This window comes from Diabrotica virgifera, chromosome 4, assembly GCF_917563875.1.
Source record: "Diabrotica virgifera virgifera chromosome 4, PGI_DIABVI_V3a".
In the NCBI taxonomy this organism is placed as follows: domain Eukaryota; kingdom Metazoa; phylum Arthropoda; class Insecta; order Coleoptera; family Chrysomelidae; genus Diabrotica; species Diabrotica virgifera.
Genome location: NC_065446.1, coordinates 195,140,835 through 195,163,989, shown reverse-complemented (window position 1 = coordinate 195,163,989; position 23,155 = coordinate 195,140,835). Strand labels below are relative to the sequence as shown.

The window sequence follows — 23,155 nt, the reverse complement described above, 5'->3', positions numbered from 1 at the left end:
TTTCACTCGCCTTCAGCTCGTGAAATTAAAGCTGTCAAAGTGTCACTCGGGAAAAATTCAATAATAATTTTAGAGATCGAGTGCAATTTGTTGCGATTATTTCATTAATAAAACTGTTCAAAACCAAAATTTTATTATAATTTTTTTATGTAAGTACAAATTAGTACAATTAAACACACAGTTGTTATAAATATTTGACGGTTGAAGGTCATCACTTTTATAATTTTTAAAACATTATTTGTCATTAATGTCACTGAATGTATTTTTTCGTAGCAACGAAGGGCATATGACGTAATATACTTGACGACGGGAAGTTATCAAAAACTATCAGTTTAATTTGTATTTTTGTAGCTTTCTATTGGTCAGAATCTCCTATGAATGAAATAATCAGTAGTAATTGCACAAGAGCTCTAAAATTATCGAATTTTTCTCGAGTGACACTTTGACAGTTTTAACTTTACGACCCGAAGGGGAGTGAAATTATGTCAAAGTGTCACGAGGGCAAAAATTCGATAATAATTTTAGAGATCGAGTGCAATTTGTTGCGATTATTTCATTAATAAAACTGTTCAAAACCAAAATTTTATTGTAATTTTTTTATGTAAGTACAAATTAGTACAATTAAACACACAGTTCTTATAAATATATGACGGTTAAAAGTCATCACTTTTATAATTTTTAAAACATTATTTGTCATTAATGTCACCGAATGTATTTTTTCGTAGCAACGAAGGGCATCTGACGTAATATACTTCACGACGGGAAGTTATCAAAAACTATCAGTTTAATTTGTATTTTTGTAGCTTTCTATTGGTCAGAATCTCCTATGAATGAAATAATGAGTAGTAATTGCACAAGAGCTCTAAAATTATCGAATTTTTCTCGAGTGACACTTTGACAGTTTTAACTTTACGACCCGAAGGGGAGTGAAATTATGTCAAAGTGTCACGAGGGCAAAAATTCAATAATAATTTTAGAGATCGAGTGCAATTTGTTGCGAATATTTCATTAATAAAACTGTTCAAAACCAAAATTTTATTGTATTTTTTTTATGTAAGTACAGATTAGTACAATTAAACACACAGTTCTTATAAATATTTGACGGTTGAAAGTCATCACTTTTATAATTTTTAAAACATTATTTGTCATTAATGTCACCGAATGTATTTTTTCGTAGCAACGAAGGGCATCTGACGTAATATACTTCACGGCGGGAAGTTATCAAAAATTATCAGTTTAATTTGTATTTCTGTAGCTTTCTATTGGTCAGAATCTCCTATGAATGAAATAATCAGTAGTAATTGCACAAGAGCTCTAAAATTATCGAATTTTTCTGGAGTGACACTTTGACAGTTTTAATTTTACGACCCGAAGGGGAGTGAAATTATGTCAAAGTGTCACGAGGGCAAAAATTCGATAATAATTTTAGAGGTCGAGTGCAATTTGTTGCGATTATTTCATTAATAAAACTGTTCAAAACCAAAATTTTATTGTAATTTTTTTATGTAAGTACAAATTAGTACAATTAAACACACAGTTGTTATAAATATTTGACGGTTGAAAGCCATCACTTTTATAATTTTTAAAACATTATTTGTCATTAATGTCACCGAATGTATTTTTTCGTAGCAATGAAGGGCATCTGACGTAATACTTGGCGACGAGATATTATCAAAAATTATCAGTTTAATTTTTATTTCTGTAGCTTTCTATTGGTCAGAATCTCCTATGAATGAAATAATCATTATAAACGTCTAAAATAACATTAAATTACATAGTTTCCCACCTTTAGACGTATCAAAGGAGTATGACAACTGTCACTGTGACAGTAGAATTTTAGAAAATACTCCTGTCACAGACGTCTAAAAGTGGGAAACTATGTAATGTAATGTTAACTAATACGTTTATAACGATAATTTCCACCTCCACTAGTTTCATCTCTTTTTGTTTCGCAATGTATTTTGTTTTCAATCTTTTGAGTTATTTTGCCGGTTACTAGCGTGCTCATCACTGTATATCTTTTCCAGTGCTTTTTGTACTTCATGCATGCTTTTGTGAACTTCTTCGTTTACGGGAATTTCTGGTGTTTATGGTTCCAACGTAATTTGTTATTCTTCTGTATTACAAAAACATTTCTTTCGAGAATAGTTCTAAGTGTTTTGTTCTTCATTCTTCTTACAAATGCATATGTTTTTTTTCTTATTCTCTTACAATCTGTGTGCGCTTGTGTCTGGTTTGACATGTAAACCTTTTTGTCATGTAAACTCTCGTTGTTGGTCACTTAGAGTATGGAGCAGCAGGCCTACGTCTCTCCGATGAGACTCCAATAAGAGTCGAAAATCGTCGATTCAGAGTGCTGGACTGCGCTCCGTATTTTGGGTGAAAAATAAGATTGTTTTGCCTTCGCGTTGCAACTGAATAAAAATGGTATACATTTTTGTTTTTATATTAGTATTACTCCTATAGAGTAACTAGGTCCATTTTCCGTTGGAACTTTACCAAGCTGCAGACGGGGGTTGTGAATTGCATAGTGTAGAATTCCTTCCCTTTTGTCTTCACCGCAGCATCCATCTGACTTGCATATTGTAGAAGCCTTGGAGGTGTCACCAGGGAAATGGACCAATAAGTTTTCAATTTAAAAATCTTTTAGTAATATTTTTAATATTTTTCAATATTATTAATGTCGCTATTAGGATTGAAAACTTTACCTTTCAATTGCCAGATGACGCTAGTCACCTAATCCATTCACGTCAGTTGCGGTGTGGGGGATAAACTCTCGTTGTTGGTCACTTAGAGTATGAAGTAACAGGCCTACGTCTCTCCGATGAGACTCCAATAAGAGTCGAAAGTCGAAAATCGTCGATTCAGAGTGCTGGACTGCGCTCCGTATTCTGGGTGAAAAATAAGATTGTTTTGCCTTCGCATTGCAAACTGAATAAAAACGGTATACTTACATTTTTATTTTTGTAAACCTTTTTATTTCACCTCTGTACAGAACTACGGAGTTTTTTTGCTTTGGCTTGCTTTTATCTATATTTTTTCGCTCAGAGTTTCTCCAGCTGAGTCTAAGATCTCTGCTTTAATTTTTGTCCAGTTTTCCTCGACTCCTTCGCTTTGGATGATAGATGTGATTGCATCTTTGTCTATTATTTTTGGTATAAATACCTTTTTGTATCTTTTGCTGCCTTAGAGCAAAAAAGCACTTTAAACAAAATCTGAGCTAGCCTTTTTAGCCTTTTACTATTTGAAAACTTAGAATAAGTTTTAAGTTTAAAATACCTAACAGAAAAAATTCTTTCTAATAGTATCCAATAAGAGTAGTCCATAAGTACAATAAAATCAAACAGTATTTTGATAACGTATATTTTTACAAATAAAATGTTAAAAACAAGTTTTTCGGTACAAAATGAGATTGTTTTATTTTATGAGAGTACAATTGAAATTTTTAGTAACATCTGTAGTAGACAACGAAAACATTTATTTAAAAGTTACACAGTTATTAGACCAAAATACAGAAAGAGTATCAGTATCGGGAATATTTTGCCTGGAATAATACTCTACGAATCCAAAAGTGCCGATTGTGCCAGGTCCCAAAGGATACAGTATTATAATTAAGAGTCTGTTAAAACCTTTATTTGTCACTTTAATATTAGAAACGCAAATAGAAACTAACATCATGGCTGTAACGATAGGACAGAAGAAACCTGTAGACCCCGTGATTATATACTCATGCATCAATGCTGATAACATAATTGTCGCAACTTTTGGTATCAATTTCATTCTTGGATTAAAGTATTCTATAATATCTTTATGGACGTAAGTGTACAGCCAGTCTCCAACAACCTAAAAATTTATTTATATGAATACGAGTACAAAACAGGTCTTTTAAATCACAGTTAAGCTAAATTTCAATCTAATTATAATGTTGTGCGATATACGCACAGAAGCTGTTCGCAGGGGAGAATTTTATCTCCTCTGGTCATGGATGGACTGACAGGGCTGATAGCTAAACTCAGCTGGCATCATATATCGAGCTATGCGGATGACCTAATCATCTTAGCCCACGGCAAATTTAATGGCACAGTCAGATGTGTAATACAACAGGCTCTGACTGTAGTGATAGAATGGACTTCAAATGTAGGACTTAACATACGTAGGTACTTATTCTAAATTACAAAATTTTGAAATTTACCAAAAGAGGGAATTCTGAAAGATTGGATGATTTAAGCTTCAATAGTAGACATTCAAATCTAATATCTAATGAATGAAGTAAAGTATCTTGGGGCAGTGGCGTAGCGTGAGTGTCGGCTGCCCGGGGCGGAAGACACGTTTGCCGCCCTCTTATTTAGGTATTTTAATTTAATGTATACTATACATTACATACATTAATTTTAGAGAACTTTTCGGCGAGAAGAGTCTACTTTATACGTCTACTTTTTTTAAGAGCAAAGTCTTTTATTGCACCGTCAATGTCTATCGCATCATACACTTCTTGCTCAAGAGACAAAATAGCCAAATTATTTAGTCTTGGAGTACCTACTCATTGTCGATCTTAAATAATGTTTAATCAATTTCAATTTTGAAAAACTTCTCTCACAGTTGGCATTGCTTATAGCAACTGTGAAAAATATTCGGAACATTATTAAAATATTTTGCAGAGTATCTTCCAGCTTGGATTTAACAATAAAATTAAATAATTCAAATGAGTCTGCATTAATCAATTTATTTTCGTTACCTGTAGCAGCAACGAAATTCCGCAGTCGAAGTCTTTCCAGCTTGAAATCCTGGCCTGAATTCCTGAATATAGCCGGCGTTACATAAGCAAACTTATCCGTTAAATTCTGTAGCTGTTAAAAACGCTTACGAATTTCTACAAAAACTCTATCTAACAAAGAAAACAGCTTTCTTCTCAACTCATTTTCACAAGACAAGTTACCCTCTCTAGTTCCGTCATCAAAAATATGCTTTCTTGTTATGTGCCTCCTAGGTTTTATGGAAATTCCAAGTTCTTCACACATATTTTTTGCATAACCTACAGCGCCATTTGCTCATTCCTCTCTTTTCTCTGTCAATATCATCTGCAAAGCATTTACTTTCTGAGCGCACAATCTTATGTCAAATCCCCTTGTTTATAAATATTTTTGTGCATCATTGACTTCATGTAGCACCGGTTGCCACAGGCTTAAAAAACAAAGAAAATATAATGACTGCATCGAAACTAGTAAAGCACCTGCATCTGTCCTAGTGTTTAAGCTTTCACCTGCCTCTGTCAGTTTTTCCAAAGTGACGAGAATGTCTTTGTAATGATGCCATGTCACATTATGCACTCCACCGCGTGTCTTAAGCCCTGTTTAAGCTTTAGCCGCTGAATAACGTATAGGCCGGTATAGGGCAGTAAAATAATTGCCGATGTATGTAATAGAAGTCATTCTCGCTGATTGTTAGTCATAAACGGGGAATTCCCACAAATCAGTATAGACGTTGTTGTCAGTTGCTACAAAATATCATTCAAAGAAAAGGAATTCCCCGAATTCGTCACAATATAAGTAATCAAAAATTCCATGCTCCTTTCAATCGGTCCGAATTTGTAGTTGCGATAAAAAGATAAAATGGTTCAAATATTTACAAAATATTTTTATTATTTATGTGTATTTATAATTTATATATACAGGGTGTAACAAAAATACAGGTCATAAATTAAATCACATATTCTGGGACCAAAAATAGTTCGAACGAACCTAACTTACCTTAGTACCAATATGCACATAAAAAAAGTTACAACCCTTTGAAGTTACAAAATGAAAATCGATTTTTTCGAATATATCGAAAACTATTAGAGATTTTCCATTGAAAATGGACATGTGTTATTTTTATGGCAGGAGCATTTTAAAGAAAAATTAAAGTGAAATTTGTGCACCCCATAAAAATTTTATGGGGGTTTTGTTCCCTTAAACCCCCCCAAACTTTTGTGTACGTCTCAATTAAGTTAATATTGTGTGACCATTAGTTAAATTCAATATTCTTCAAACTCTTTTGCCTCTTAGTATTTTTTCGATAAGGCAGTTTTTATCGAGTTGAGGCCTATTTTTTAACATGTTTACATAAAACTTTTATGGGGGTTTTGTTCTTTTAAACCCCCCAAATGTTTGTGTACGTTCCAATTAAAACATTACTGCGACACCATTAAACACAGTATTTTTAAAACTTTTTTGCCTCTTTGTATTTTTTCGAGAAGGCACCTTTTATCGAGATGTGGCTTCTTTTTTAATACGGTTCAAAATATACCTAAAAATGTAAGTCATACAAAAATTTTCATATTATTACCAAGTCTCCATAATCGTACTTAACCATATACAAATATGTGGTGGATTTGACAAATATTCAAAATATCTCGATAAAAACTGACTTTTCGAAAAAGTACTAAGAGCCAAAAAAGTTTTAAAAACAACGTGTTAAACTAATGGTACTACAATAATAATTTAATTGGAACGTACACAAAAGTTTGGGGGGTTTAAAGAACAAAACCCCCATAAAATTTTTATGGGGTGTCCAAATTTCACGTGACAACAACATCGTCTTGCTCTCTTACTCACTTGCCGCTTTGCCGGCGGCAAACCCGCCTTTGACTTCTCTCCTTTGACTTCCGCCACTAGAACCGACTCTTTGGGTATGTAGGTGCAATGACAGTAGCATGACGAATAACAGCGCGAGTGAGCTATTTACACATTCACGCTGCCCACTTCCCTGTCCAATTCCCTGTCGAACAGGGCTGAGTATAAATCCGGTATAAGAGGTTTGGCGAGGATGGGATATTATAGACATAGACTGTCTGTATTATATATCTAGTAACATAATAAATGAAACTAAGGATGCCGAATGGATGAAGATCTCTGACCATATGGAAATCAGATACAAGCTTAAAGTACCTTTACAAGTGTACATTTGCCCAAGAGGGAGATGGACCAGAGGAAATACTCGACTCATACTGCAGGGTTATACTGGTAAATCTACAAAAGGGCCTAAAACTGCAGAATGGTACAGGAGTATTACGTAATGGTGGAAATTTGGTCTATTCCAATATTAAAATATAGGTACGTCTGTATTTCGGGTAGAGATTTTTGCAATCTTGCAGTGTCCAGGAGGAATTAATATGAGGGTTTTGAACTAAAACAGATCAGTAAATGCACAGAGAGCCAAGCAGCCATGGGGGCTACCATAAACCCTAAGGGTAGGCTCTAGGCTAGTGTGGGAATGCCGACACGAATTTGACAGACTGGCGGAACATAACAGTGTTATACTGATATCGTTTCTAGGTCATAGGAATTTTTTTTTCATATATGGCAACTTTTACCAGAAGAGCAACCATCAGCTACAAAATACTAATATAAAGTAGCAAAAAGTATCATTCACGACTGGAAACAAGCTGAATCTGAAGACAATACAATACACTGCGAGATGTAACATGTACCTATATTGGAGTGTGACAAATAACTGAAGGGTTGGTACTCAAATAGCTCCTGAGGTCCTTATTTAATTAATTATAACAAATACGACTTCATCTGATAACATTATATTTTATTTATCTGGTCTTCGAACTTTTAATACAAACAATAACAATGAATTAACATGCCCCAATCATGTTGCAATACTTATTATATATTATTATATACAATAAATATAATAATAATTAATCGTGTATGTTGTTGTCGTCGTTTTATATTACAATTGTTAACTCACGCAACACGTCTAATGAGTTCACTACGGTTTAATGTCAATCAAACTAATCAAACATATTATATATCTTATAAGGTTATTTAGAATTAAACTTAAAACATATTTTATACAGAGTGTTACAATAATATACTACAGGAGGGACATGTGCTAATAGAGCTGAAGGATTCAGAAATATAAACAGGAATCAGCTCAGTCCTAACAGGCTTCCTTACTGAACCTGCGAGGTCCATGTCACCCGCCTCTCCTTTGTCGATTTGAGGGTCGAAAAAAAGTTCACTCGTTTGTATTGCGTTAGTACTGGATAGTATCAGCCTTCATTTGTTTGTACTGCCCCCACCCTTTTAAATCTGCCTGGAGTGGCTGGTGATATGCCATCCCCCCTTTCTCGATCTGTGGGTCCGGGATTGGTATGTTCGTTTGTACTGCGTTAGTATCGGATTGTACCGCCCTTATTTTGTTTGTACTGCCCCCACACTTTTAAATCTGTCTGGAGTGGCTGGTGACACGTTATCCCCCCTTTTTTGATCTTGGTTAGGGCTCTCCCCCTATTGCATTAATATCGCATTGTACCGCCCTTATTTTGTTTGTACCGCCTCCACCCGTCTAGATTGGCCTGGGGGCCAGTGACATGCTACCCTTCTACTCTGCACTCTTTGCCATCTGAACGTCGAAAATAGGCTATTTCGTTTATACTGCCTAAGAACTAGATTGTACCACACTTATTTTGTTTGTACTACCCCTACCCTTCTACATTTAAACAGGGGATGATTAGTGAATTAGTGCTAGGATTAAGGACACAAAATCAGCCAAACCTTGCACATAGTATCACCGCAGAAGTAAAAGTTGGTAAATTTGTCAAAAATGTAACGAATTACATTTTGAAACTGAAAAACAGGGTTGCAAACCACTCTCCACAGGGGATAGAAACTTACCCCCTCAGATGAATCTCTGAGTAGTTTTACGCTACCAATTTAAAAAATGGTACATGTATTTGTTGAACACAATTTTCGATCAGAAATCAGATCTTGAATGCGCTTTTCAACTTCGTTGTATAACTTCAACCCCTTTCGCACTGGGGGTAAAAACCACCTTGTAATCAGAGAATTTACAGGGTCCATTTTACGGCTCCTCCAAAGTGGGGTAGGGGGTCGAGCATAGTATGAGCAATTTTACGCTACCGATTTGAAAAATGTTACATGTATTTGTTGGAAATATTTTGAACACAATTTTAGATCAGAAATCAGAGGAGCGACCTTCCCTCTTCCTACTAGGGAGAAATGTATCCCTCCCCTTAATAAATTTTACAGTTTCACACGCTATCGATATGGAACTCAAAGATCTCATGCGGCGCATCCCGAAATGCATTTTTCAACTTCGTTGTACAATTTCAACCTCTCTGTCTTCCCATTGGGGGTAAAACCACTTTGTTATCAAGGAATTTACATCAGGTTGCATTTTTAAATTGAAAGGCGAATTCACAGTCCATTTCTCACTCCCTAGATGGGTGGATGGAACGTAACCCCCTCAGATAAATTTGTATCACTATTTTTCGCATCTCCGATATATTATAGCAGCATAGACAGCAGAAGCCATACATCCTTCCTCGTCGATCATCTTCCAACTGAAAAATGCATCCTGATCCTAATTCGGGTCCATTTCTACGCTCCCCCCAAATTGAGATAAAGCCTCCCCCTCTTTTCATTTTTCGTCTTAAAAGTTGGTTCCTTAAATTTTTAAAGAGGTGGTGAGATGGAGATGGAGTGATGAAAATTTGCAGATGGATAATGGGGGGATGGTGAGATGGACATGGAGTGACGGAAAGGTGGAGTGATGGGAAGATGGAGATGGATGAATGGAAAGATGGATCACTCCATCTTTATCCATCCACCTCCCCATCATCAATCTTTTCATTTTTCCTTCACTCAATCTCTATCTCTCCATCACTCCATCACTATACCTCCATGTCCATCTCTCCACCTCCCTATCCCCATCTCACCACCTCCCCATCAACCATCTCCACCTTTCCATCTCGCCATCTCCACCATTCCATCTCTTTATCACTCCATCTCTCCATCTCTATCTCTCCATCACTCCATCTCTCCATCTTTCCTTCACTCCATCTCTATCTCTCCATTACTCCATCTCCATCTCACCATCGCTCCATTACTCCATATCCATCTCTCCATCTTTTCTTCACCCCATCTCCACCTTTTTATCTCTTCATCTCACAATCCTCCCCATTATCCATCTCCACCTTTCCATCACTCCATTTCCACCTCTCCATCTCTCCTTCTCCATCTCACCACCTCTCCAAAAATTTGCTTTTTTCGAAAATGCCCCCCAAACTTGTCTTAAATGTCCAGTGAGAAAGAAGGCGGCACAAAATCTGGGGCCCTAAAGCACAAATAGCACAAATTGGGCACAAATTGCTCATACTATGCTCGATCCCTTACCCCACTTTGGGGCGCCGTAGAAATGGACCCTGTAAATTCTCTGATTACAAGGTGGTTTTTACCTCCAATGGGAAGACAAAGGGGTTGAACAAATTCTGGGACCCTGAAGCACAAATAGCACAAATTGGGCACAAATTGCTCATATTATGCTCGACTCCCTACCCCACTTTAGGGCGCCGTAGAAATGGACCCTGTAAATTCTCTGATTACGAGGTGGTTTCTACCTCCAGTGGGAAGACAAAGGGGTTGACGTTGTACAACGAAGTTAAAAAGTGCATTTCGGGATCTGATTTCTGATCGAAAATTTTGTTCAACAAATACATGTACCATTTTTTAAATTGGTAGCGTAAAACTATTCAGAGATTTATCTGAGGGGGTAAGTTTCCATCCCCCGTGGAGAGTGAAGAGTGGCTTGCAAGCCTGTTTTTCAGTTTCAAAATGTAATTCGTTACATTTTTGACGAATTTGCCAAATTTTACATCCGCGGTGTTACTATGTGCAAGGTTTGGCTGATTTTGTGTCCTTACTCATAGCACTAATCCTCCCCTGTTTTAAATGTAGAAGGGTAGGGGTGGTACAAATAAAATAAGGGCGGTACAATCCAGTACTAACGCAGTACAAACGAAATAGCCTATTTTCGACGTTCAGATGGCAAAGAGTGCAGAGTAAGTAGAGCGGTAGCATGTCACTGGCCCCCCAGGCCAATCTAGACGGGTGGGGGCGGTACAAACTAAATAAGGGCGGTACAATGCAATACTAAAGCAGTACAAACGAACATACGCATCCCGGACCCCAGATCAAAAAGGGGGGATAGCATGTCACCAGCCCCTCCAGACAGATTTAAAAGGGTGGGGGCAGTACAAACAAAATAAGAGCGGTACAATCCGATACTAACGCAGTACAAACGAACATAACCATCCCGGACCCCCAGATCGAAAAAAGGGGGGATAGAATGTCACCAGCCCCTCCAGACAAAGGGTGGGGGCAGTACAAACGAATGAAGGGTGACACAATCCAGTACTAACGCAATACAAACCGGTGACATGGACCTGAACCAACGCCAGTTAAGCGACACCTGCATACAATGGGACTGTTTCGTGGAGTTCAGCTGCAGACTTCGTAGCACAGAGCCCGAAACAATCCCCATATCTTGCATGACTGCGGAGCATTGGATCACGGACGGCAAACAGTTTTTGGAGACAACGAACTGACTCCAAATATTATATCGTACTCATTCACCACTAGATCTGTCTAAGAGTTCCAGAATTCTGGAATGGTTTTCATGAAAGAATGGAAGATGTACAATAAGCCAATTGGCTGCAGTCCGACCGGTTTATAACAAAGAACCTACAGGAAAAAAATATAGAATGTTTGTTTTGCGTTGATACTCGTTACCTAACTTCTATAGAATTTATAGTATAATCTACAAAATTTTAAGAGTTAACTGGCAATTCTTCAAAACAGTGATTTCGCCATGTTTCAGAGTCTTTTTTATACTTGCTGTTGCTCTGTTTGTTTCTGGATCAATCAGAACAAGCTAATGATTTCGCCACATTATCTGCGGTCTAATTTCCACTGATCCTCACATAACTCATGAAATGGAATCTAAAACAATAGTTGTTGATGTTTGTCTGTTGTGTGTTGTGATATTGTTGGAAGATAAGTACGTTAATTTTGTTGTTTTTGTTTGAGAATTTTTAATATTTTCCCGGTTATTATATTAAACCCAGATGTATTCCTGGGTTTATGATTATGATATTTTTCTTCATTTCATTGTCCGCTTATTTTGGAGCGACTAATTTAATTCCATTCTCTTCTTGAGCGATGTCTCCCCAATCAAAAATGTGTCATCTTCGTTTGGCTAAAATATTCGCACTAAATATTCGGCTTAATCGGTATTCTTTATATTAATTAATTTTTGAGCAATTTTTTTGAGGAACTCATTTTAATTGCTCAATGGAGGCTTGCGCAATATTGGTGACTTTAATTTTTTAGTGGCTCTCCAAATAGAATGAGTGGACCAGGAAATTTAGCACAAAATAAATCAATTTTTATATACAGCACCTAGAGACTTTTTGGATTGTCTTCATGATAATGTCAGGAGAAACGTACAATGGCTGGAAATAAATAGTTGCATTTTAAAATGCATAAAATGCATCCAAAATTGCATAAACATATCAAAATAAGTGTATTAGGTGCCTAATTTTGTTACTTTGGGGTTTCTGAGGTCGCTGAACAAGAATACACAATCAGAACCGACCCCCGGTACACCTTCATCATCATTATCAGTAGCTCGACAACCCATTTTGGGTCCTGGCTTGTTCTAAAATTTTGCTCCATTCTGTTCTGTTCCTTGCTTTGTTTTTTCAATTGGTAATCTTAAATGTTTTCAGATTTTATTCCACTTGTTCCATTTATCTAAGTTTGGGTCTTCCCTTTGATCTTCTCCCTACTGGTATATGCCTCATTATATGTTTGGGTGTTTCAGTCTCCAACATCCGTTCAACATGGCCCATCCAGCGCAGACGTCCAATCTTTATGGATGTTATGACGTCGGGTTCGTTTTATGCTGCGTATAGTTCAAAATTATATCTTCTGCATCACACGCCATTTTCTTTCACCCCCTTATATAAGTGTGTCTAAGGATTTTTCGTTCAAACGTACCTAATAGATTCTCATCGCTTTTTGACAGTGTCCATGTCTCTGATCCATATCAAAGGACCGGTTTTATCAGGGTTTTATATATTTTGCATTTGGTTGTTCTTGTGATGTTGTTAGATCTTAGATGTTTAATTAGTCCAATAGGTAGGTATATGTTTTATTACCAATATGTATTCTTCTCTTAACTTATTCACTGACATTGTTATCTGCGGTAACTAGTGAACCTAGATATGTAAAATTTTTCACGCTTTCGATGTTATAGTCTCTTATTGTCAGATTCCGGTTTCTTTGGCCTGTCGATTTGCTGGCCTTCATGTATTTGGCTTTTATTTCAATAATGTTTAGGCCACTGTTTTGTGCCGCTCTTGCTATCGCAATAAATGCTTCTATCATCTCTTTCGGTACTAGCTATGATATCAAAATCATCTGAAAATGCCAATATTTGTACACTTTTTGTTATTATTGTTTCTCTGGTGTTGACTTTTGACTCTCTAATTATTTTCTCTAATGTGATGTTGAACATAATACAGGATATGGCATCTCCCTGTCGTAGGCCCGTTCTAACATGGATTGTAACTGTTAATGCGTTTTGAATTCGGTACACCTGGTGCCCAAAAACCCTCCAAACTCCAGAAGATATCATGTATTAGCAGTGAACTTGGGCACCAGGTGGTCCGCGGGTCGGTTTTGACGGCGTATTTGTATTCAGCAATCCCAAAAATCGCCTAGTAATCTATTTGCATGAATTTAAGGCCGAAAACCTTCAAAACTCTTAAAGATGACGTGCCTTAGCAATGACCGTGGGTACCAGGTGCTCGAGGGATCACTTTTGATGGCGTCTTCGTGTTCAGTAGCCCCTAAAATCCCCTGTATAATCCGTTTGCATCAATTTAGTGTCGATCTCGCTAGAAACTCCAGAAGGCGACGTGACCCTAGACACCAGGTTGTTAATGCCGAAAACTCTCGAAACTCCAAAACATGACGTGCCTTAGCAGTAATACTGGGCACCTGGTCCTCCAGGGGACGGTTCTAATGGCATATTCGTGTTCATCGACCCATAAAAACTCCAAGTAATCTGTTTGTATTAATTTAGTGCCGATAATCCTAAAGCCACAAATAAAAAAAAATCCTCGAACCTTCAGATGACGTGCTTTAGCAGTGGCCCTGGTCATCAGGTGTTCCGGAGGCCGGTTATGATAGCGTAGTTATGTTCAGCGACCCCAAAAAACCCCGAGTAACAAAATTTTGCCCCTAATATGCTTATTTTGACATGCTTATACAATTTTGGATGCATTTTATGCACTTTAAAATGCCATTATTTATTTCCACGTATTTTTCTACAGTATACCTTTTTCCTGATACCATCCTGAACACAATAAAAAAGTTCCAAGTCTCTAGGTGCTGTATTTAAAAATCGATTTATTCCGGTGTTTTTAGTTACTATACGCCCTGATATAGTTGTTCCATTTTATCTTTGCTCATGCATCATGATTCATTTTCACACAAATTAAATCAAAATGTGAAACTTACGTCGATGTGTATAGTATATTATAGTATACGGTATACACAATGTATTGTCGAGTTTTCCATATTTTTCAAAAATAAAACAGAAAAAATTAAGACAAGAATTAAATCACCGACCAACAGAAATCGCAACACCCTGTATATTATACTATTTAAGGATTAGATTAAGGAAATGTTTTTCGGAATTAGCGAATCATTGATTTTTCTACCGGTTAGTTAGATAGACATTTATAAACATTTGACGTTGAACTTTATATTGTACGGCATACCACGAAGCAATGAAAATATTATACAAAAGAATAGGTTTAGTAAATGGTCGTGGAGAATAGATAATTATCCTTTTTTTCCTTAGAAATTGAAAATGTTAATTTGTCTTTATTGAGAATTTCTTACGAATTGTTTGATGGTTGAAAGTTGGGTTTTTGAGAGGACAGTAAAATTGGTGTGGATAGAGATACCTGCTGATGGGGTGAGAGAAAGAACGAAGTGGGAGATTTGAGGTTGATAGAGTTTTGCCAGGAGAGAAAAAGAACATTGTGAACTGAATACCGGAAGAGTACACTACAGGGTCTGCGGAGACGACGGTGCTAACTAGCCCAGTTTTGAGAAAAAGTATATGTTGTGAAAAGTAGTATTTGTGTGTGGTGGAAGGAGTTCCAACTGTGGTAGCAGATAGAAGACATAACGGACATGCTATAAGTAATAAACAGATGTATCGTTTTATACTGGACCAAGTCGATTAGTTGAGATATCCTTGTGTCTGGAGAGAAAGGGGTTTATTCATGCAGTCAATATTTGGAGTAGAGGAATTGGCAGGAGTATTCGGAGAAACTGAAAACTACTAGCAAGGTGGACAGGACACAATCAAAGGAGAGTGACAGGAAGTCATCAATTTTGGAGACAAAGGTTAGTTTCGTCATTTTAGTAAACAGAGACTATCAATCACGACCACCTATTTAGATTAAATTAGAGCTATTCTTTTTGTTGGTTTTATTGAGAATTTAAATAAATAATAATTTATTCTGAAGCACCAAAATCAAGATATCTTTAATTTTGATATAAGTTTAATTAATTTTAAGTGATAATTTTGGATGTATGATTTGATAGATGTTTGAAATTTTATTATGCTAATCATTGTATATTGTACATGTTTATCCAAAAATTTTTACTTTTAATATTTGATTGATTTTAAAATATAACTTTTGCTATATAATTTTATTAATTTGTTGTAAATTTATTTTCCTATTGTCTATCCCTTTTCCTCAAAGGCAACTAGCAAAAAATACTTTGAAGCCACGTTTTGTTTTTGATTAGTAAAAGAGCCCTGAGATATCATATCAATTCTTTAATTGATTTCTTTAATTTGATTTTAATTTTATTTAATTTCTTACATTTGAGCAAACCACAACGGTATATACACATCGACATATATTTCAGTTTATGTTTTGATTTAATTTGTTTGAAAATTAATCATGACGCATGGGCAAAGATAAAATGGAACAACTATATAAATCAGTTTTGCTGTTATCTGTTAGTTCTCGTAAGTAGTCAATTATTCATTGGTTTTTTATTTTTCTTTAATCTACCTTGAAATTGGCGGTGTAGCATATTTAATTTAGTTTTATCAGATGGAGCTGTAGACCATCTTCGTCCTGAAAAAAATAAATTCGTCCTGAAAATAACAAAATTTTAACTTACAATATTCCATTTTCTATAATACTCTGGCATTTCAATGCAATTCCACCAATCTGAATGAAACAATCTATCTCCAAATGTGAGCATCTCTCCAACAGCGTTTTGAACAGAATGTAAAACTAACCACCATAGTAATAATGACATTACGGTGGAAATTAAACTTCCCTGCAGAATGAGTACCAAAAATTGAGGAACCGTAATTGGTTGTTTACACGTGTCCATAAAAATCATATTTGCAATATTTTCTGCCAAAAAGGCCAGAGCTACAATAATTCCAAACACTTCCAGTAGCCTGTAGAATACAAAACTCCAACGAATGTGGCCAGTCCTAAAAAGTAGAAAGAGTAGGTACAATAATGTTATTAATAATAAACTACAAAGAATATACTGTTTAAATGACCATAATAAGTATGTAATTTAATCATAAAATATATAAAGGTTGGCCGTTCAACAGGTCCACCCTGATAATTGGCAATATTTATTGGCTTTTGCAAACATGCTGAAACAGGTCAAATGTTATTGAAATGGTATTTTTTATTAATCTTTTAACGATTTTCTCTAGCAATGTTCTTTTCTTTTGGACCACATACACAAACTCTGTCTCGATTCGAACAGCTAGGTATATCTTTTTTTGTTGAAATAATGTATCATCGTTGTGGATGTGAAGAGAGCTAATCCACATTTTCCCAAAAATGAGTTAATGAACCTTTCTTTCTGATTACGATGCTGCTGTTAACTCTTTTTGAGAAAATGTGGGTTAGCTCTCTTCATTGGAGGTACCTATTAAAAAAAAAGTAATTATAAGACTCCATATTCAAAAAGCTCCAGCTCCATTAGAAACATTTTCGGTGACATTTTTAGGTGAATTGGGTTAAATTATCTTAAAATTTTCTGTGGAATCTCCGGTCTTTGTTTGTTAGGAGAGCTTCTGGACTCCCTGTACATTTATAGTAGAAGTATAGTTCTCCAAACGATAAAACAAAAGTCATTGATAACAAAATCATTTCAATGAATATGCAACACAAGAGTCATTTGAAGCTGCTTTCCGTAATAAACCGGGAGATATTAACAGAAGTTCAACCACGATTTTCTAAATCCTGCACTTTGCAATACTGGAAGGTTAGAGAAGGTACTTACAATTTGTGGAAAAATCCACGAGTTTCCTGTGACATTTTCCTAATAAAAATTAGATTTTCCATGAAAAAAAAATTGGGATTTGCGATGAATTTTTAAGTCCTGCCATATCCATAGAATAACAGGATACTATCGATTTTATGAAGAACATTTTTTGGGCAGGAAGGTTGCAAAAGGACTAAGGGAGTATACAGATATACAAACATGTAATGAAAATAATGAAATTTTCATAATTTTCTAAGTCCTGCCAACTTAATAAATTAATCATATTTATTTCAAAATGACAAAAAAAGGTTGGCATGACGTCACCTAATGTTTAACTGCACTTATTTCTTGGAAAATTCTGTATAAAATTTTCACTTTGGTTCCGTGATTTTCTAAGTCATAAAATAAATTTTGTTATAAAATAAATAATTTCAGTAGACATTATTCAAAATGGCAGGATGTTTAGTTACACCTTTTTTACTATATATAGTTAAAAAATTTGTAAGAAAATTCGTGGAAAATTACACGATTTTCTAATTCATGCCATTTCGCACATATCTCAAGAAGGTTATTAAAAATCTATTTTCAAATAGGCAGGATGGTTGTATAGTTATTTCGTATAAAAAAATTAAATTGTGTGTCTGTGAAATTATTTCAGGGTGTTATACAAACATATTCATATCACCACAATTTTCTGAGTCATACCATGTCGAGTATGCTTAAAAAACGCTAATCTAAAACCGTTTACAACTTGGCACGATAACCGCAAAGATGAATAATACAAAAAATTAATTTGTATATCATTAAAACAATCGTATCCTATTAAATATTATTTTCTTGAATAATGTCTCGGAATTTTTACACACTTTTCAAATCTAATAGCAAACTGTAACATCTTTATTTTAAGTGATTAGATCATATTTTTATCTAAGTAAACGCAATAAAAGTAAATAAACAATTTTTACAATTTATTGGTTATAGTAGGGAATTTACCTACCCATTATATTATACAGGGTGTCCAGAAGCTCTCATAACAAACGAAAACCGGAGATTCCTCAGATAATTTTAAGAAAATTTAACTCAATTCACCTAGTTCAAAAATGCTTCCGTGGAAAGCTAGATCTCTTTAAGGATGGTGTCTTGTAATTCATCATCGTCATAATTCAACTCTCCCTATAGGAGAGATATAGGTCTCCCTCAGTCTTCTCCATGCATTTCTGTCCTGTGCTGTCTGCATCAAGTTTCTGTCGATCCGTTTGATGTCATCAGACCATCTGGTTGGCGGACGACCTCTACTTCGATATGCTTCGTCTAGAAGAAGCATATCGAAGTCTTGTAATTAGTTTCTTTAAAATAGCTGCATAACGCTTTTATTTGGAAAAACGAAAACTAGTAACAGGCGCTAAGTTGCCGCACTCAACTGGTTTTCCTGATATTGTAGCATTGTAGATACTGTCCTGATATTGTTTCCTATATTTGATAGCAAAATGTACTAACACTAACAAGACCAGAATAAATCGATTTTTAAATACAGCATCTATCTACTTGCAACTTTTTGCATTGTGTTCAGGATAACATCAGGAAAAGGTGTACAATATAAAAATGGGTGGAAATTGCCTTTTAGTGCATAACATGCATCCAAAAGTGCATAAACCTGTCAAAATCAGTGTATTAAGGGCAAAATTTTGTTACTTGAGAGGTTTATGGAGTTACGAATACGCAAGCAGAACCGACCTCCGAATCACCTAGTGCCCAGAGTTGCTGCTAAGGCACGTCATCTGGAGTTTCGTGGGATATCGGCAATAAATTAAAGAAAACAGATTAGTCGAGGGTTTTTGGGATGGCCGAACACGAATATGACATTACAACCGACCCTCGGAGCACCTGGTGCCCAGGGTGACTGATCTCGAATTTAGAGAGTTTTTGGAGGTCGATTCCGATGGCGTATTTATGTTCAGCAACCACAAAACTCCTCGAGTAATCTACTTGCATCACTTTAGTGTCTGAAAGCCTCGAAATTTAAGAATATGGCGTGTATATTAGTCACCCCGAGCACTAGGTAAAGATCGGTTCTAATGTGACATTCTTGTTCAGAAACCCCAAAAACCGTCAGAGTACTGTGTCTGTATCAATTTACTGCCGAAATTAATATATAAATATGGTATGTATAGAAAATGCTTAACAAATAAAAAGGTACCATAAAATATCATTTTATTATAATACTAAAATACAGGGTGTCCCATTTAAGAAAACTCAGAAAATACTCATTCCGAGTTTCAACCAACCCCGTATACTAAAATTAAACATTTTGGTATACTATTAATAACTGACAATAGTAGACTATATTAAAAATCGTTTAAACATAAATTAATAGAAGTTTGGTTATCAAATCACTAACAATATGTATAGGGTGTGAATGTTCCTACAAAATTAACAAAAAAACGTAACTATATTTTAAACTACCTCGTATAATATTTCAAAACACTATATTTTATTAAAGAGAACATCGAGTAGAATCCAAAAATGTAAAAATATACAGGGTATTCCATTTAAAAAAACATAAATTTGTGTCACCTTGTCAAAACGGGTAGCCCTGTATATTAGAAAATACTGTTAAATCATAGTTCTATCTGTGGCCCATGTTTTACCTAAATAACTTTTTTCGTATATCTTACGACAATCGAGTAATTGGACTTTGTCACACTAATGTACCCTGTATACAAAATAACCATAAAACCATCCTGCCTCTTTGTAAATAGACTTATATTAAGATTCTTGAAACATGTGCAAAATGGCATGACTCAGAAAATCGTTTACTTTTTCACGAATTTTCCTACAAATCTAGGACTCCTGCCGTCTTACAAGAACCGTTTAACCTTCCTGCCGAGTACCGAAAAGTTTTGATTGTATCTGAGTATTATAACTTTTTAAAGACAGGACTAAGAAAATCACGGAATCAGGGTGAAAATTTTCCGCAGAATTTTCCAAGGGACAAGTATACTTAAACATTAGGAGACGTCATGCCAATATTTTTTTTTGATCATTTTGAAATAAATATGTTTAGTTTATTTAGTTGGCAGGACCTAGAAAATCATGAAAATTTCATACATATATACTCCGTTACCCCGTTTGCAACCCTCCTGCCCAAAAAATTTTCTTCATAAAATCGATAGTATCCTGTCTATCTACAGATATGGCAGGACTTAGAAATTCATCGCAAAACCCTATTTTTATTTTTTGGAAAAATCTCATTTTTACAGGAAAATGTCACAGGAAATTTGTGGATGTTTCCACAGATTGTAAGTACATCGTCTACCCTTCCAGTATTGCAAAAGGCAGGACTTAGAAAATCGTGGCTGAACTTCTGTATAATATCTCCCGGTCTATAACGTTAAAGGCTTATTATAGCGTGGCAACCTGGCAACACTGCGTTCACAGTTTTCATTCAGCGTGATTCATAATCATAATATTATTCCGTTACCAACAAACAGACAAGATCACTTACAATCTTTTTTGTTTTTAATTTGTCTAATTGAATTTATGTGGAAGTAATAATTTCACTATGATTTGTCTAAATTAAAATGAAGACATTATGAGTCATAAAAAATAGAATTTGTAATATTATAAACAGATTATTTTAAAGTTTGTCTTATAAACCGTCGACACTATTTTTGATATTTTATGTACTTAAACAGTACGTTAAACACAAATCATCGGGGAGGTACTGTGGTTCTCGGGATACAGTCAGATTCAGTGCAGTAATAGAATCCCAATTTGAGTGACGTAGTAATTCAGTACGGTGGTCAAACTCCGTCTAATTTACACCTGCAGGGCCCAATGTGATCTCCCTTTTGTTTTTTAAGGGAATAGGCTCAAACTTTCGGCTGCTAGACTATCTACCTAAATGCATCCATTTTTTCGAATCATGAGAAAACTGTTATGAATTTTTAAGAAATTTAAACGCAGAATGAAATATTAGGTACATCATTGCCGAGGGTATAGGAAGTCCCTTAGAATAAACAAAAAGCTCTGGAAAACAAGTAGGCCAATCAAGTTAGGTTTTTACTTGACATAACGGAAAAGAGGAGGTTTGATAGTTGAAATGTATAGTATGAGATATTACAAAAAGAGTACCATCTTGGGATTTATCAATTTTTTAGTGGAACAATTTTTAAATAAACAATCAAAACGTCAAACTTAGGTTTTTGCTCATAACTTAAAAACTTGTTGAAGATATTCTTCTTTAGCGGCGCATCGATTGAGGGTAAAATTGTACATCAACCACGCGCCTGCGCACACTGACAGTATGTAGTTCTGACAGTATGTAGTTCATTGCTAATCTTTCAAGATAGGTATGTATAGGCTTACCATAATTACGAAGAGCCAAACCGGGACGCAGAAGATGAAGAGGCTCATTTTCGTTTTGCTTTTCGTTTAGTTTGTGTAAAAAATGTGAATATATTTTTTATGAGAAAAAGAGATAAAGTACAATACAAACAACACTAAAAATTTGACCAGTTATATTATTTATTTATTTTTATAAAATTATATTTGCCATAAAATTCAGTACATGAGATGTTCAAGTTGAGTTTGCACGTAAACAAGGCATATTCTTCCTCCCGATCGTCAGACCACATTTTTTTCATCCGTGAAAAAATTCTCTCCAGTGGCGCTGAAGTACCGGGTAGACACATAGCAAGCTCCATAATTTTTTTAATTCAGCACCTCAATACGCTACTTGTGAAAATGGGTGAATAGCTGGACCCATTTCTCGGAATAACTAGTTTCATTAGAATTTTGGAAGAAGCCTTTTACCACAGTATAAAGAGGGGCAGTAGAACCACTCTCCGAAAAATTGGAAGTAAAATCTGTAGTCGCGCATGGCGACCGCGCAATGTTCTTAGTCGCTTTTGCCCCACTCTCGCATTGCTAGTCGCATAGAAACGTACGGGTTTTAACAGGGAAAACCCGCATCCACCACTGGTGAATTATCAAGTGCGTACTGCCGGTATTACTTCTTGAGATCAAAGTGCCGACAGAGAAGTGGTTTTACTGTCCCTTTTTATACTGTTCCTTTTACCATTAACACCTCATCAAATAACTCATCAATCTTTATTTGGGTTTTCGATTGAGGTTTTTGCATTTTATTTATATTTTTTGCTGCTTTTTCGATGTCACTCCAGTTAAGCTCATTTTTCAAGCAGAACTACTCAAAATCTTCGGCTCCGCCGAAGATCTTTTCCCACAATTCTAAATAAGAAATGCAGCGCTCATAGAAAGCGTGAACGTCACTAATGAAGTTTTCGACATTTATCAACATTTATCGACATTTCAACATTATCATTCAATTTATTTAAGAGTTTTAAAAAAATTTGTTTTTCATCCTGTTTTGAAGATTGTTTTTTAACTTTTGTGAACTCCATACCTACATCTGTCACAGTTGAGTTAGTCTTTTCCATAGACTAAACGGTTTTGTTGAATACATTTAACTGTCCGAGCACAAACCAAAAGTAAAGTGCTCCCAGTTCTGTTGTGAAGAAATTTAGCAATGCGAGAGGGTAGTTTACTTGAGCAAGAAAATAAGATTTCAAGCATTAGTGTAGCGGCAATATCCTTTCCACAGCTGGTAATAAAGACAGCAATCTTGTATTTCCATGTTTCACTAATTTTTTGAACTCGATGACAGCTGTCTCACAAAACTCTTTTAAGTTTGTAACGCGTACTATACGGTATATATACAAAAATATTTGTATATTTTTACAATGATTGCTTGTATTTCGACAGGAAGACCATTAACTGCATGTTGAATTATTTTGTGAACGATGTGTGCGCTGGAACAAATGCCTTTTATGGTAACGCCGATAACTTCCTTGAACCTGGAATAGACGTTGTTGGTGTCTCGCCAGTTTTCCCTCCGAAATTCGTATTACAGTTATCACCACAGAAAGCTGCCATCTTGTTTTCTATTT

At 35.5% G+C, this 23,155-nt stretch overlaps 1 protein-coding gene across 1 annotated transcript in view; it reads right to left on the bottom strand.

Moving 5' to 3' along the window:
• Positions 1–3,347: 3,347 nt before the first annotated feature.
• The window catches only part of LOC126883280 (sterol O-acyltransferase 1-like), a 76,117-nt gene continuing 56,309 nt past the window's right edge, over positions 3,348–23,155 (bottom strand). The window contains exons 7-8 of the mRNA XM_050648619.1: positions 16,071–16,395; positions 3,348–3,843 (exon numbers count right to left, since the gene is read on the bottom strand). Coding sequence (XP_050504576.1) covers positions 3,478–3,843; positions 16,071–16,395 — 691 coding nt within the window. The 3' untranslated portion in view covers positions 3,348–3,477. The remainder of the gene's footprint in view (positions 3,844–16,070; positions 16,396–23,155) is intronic.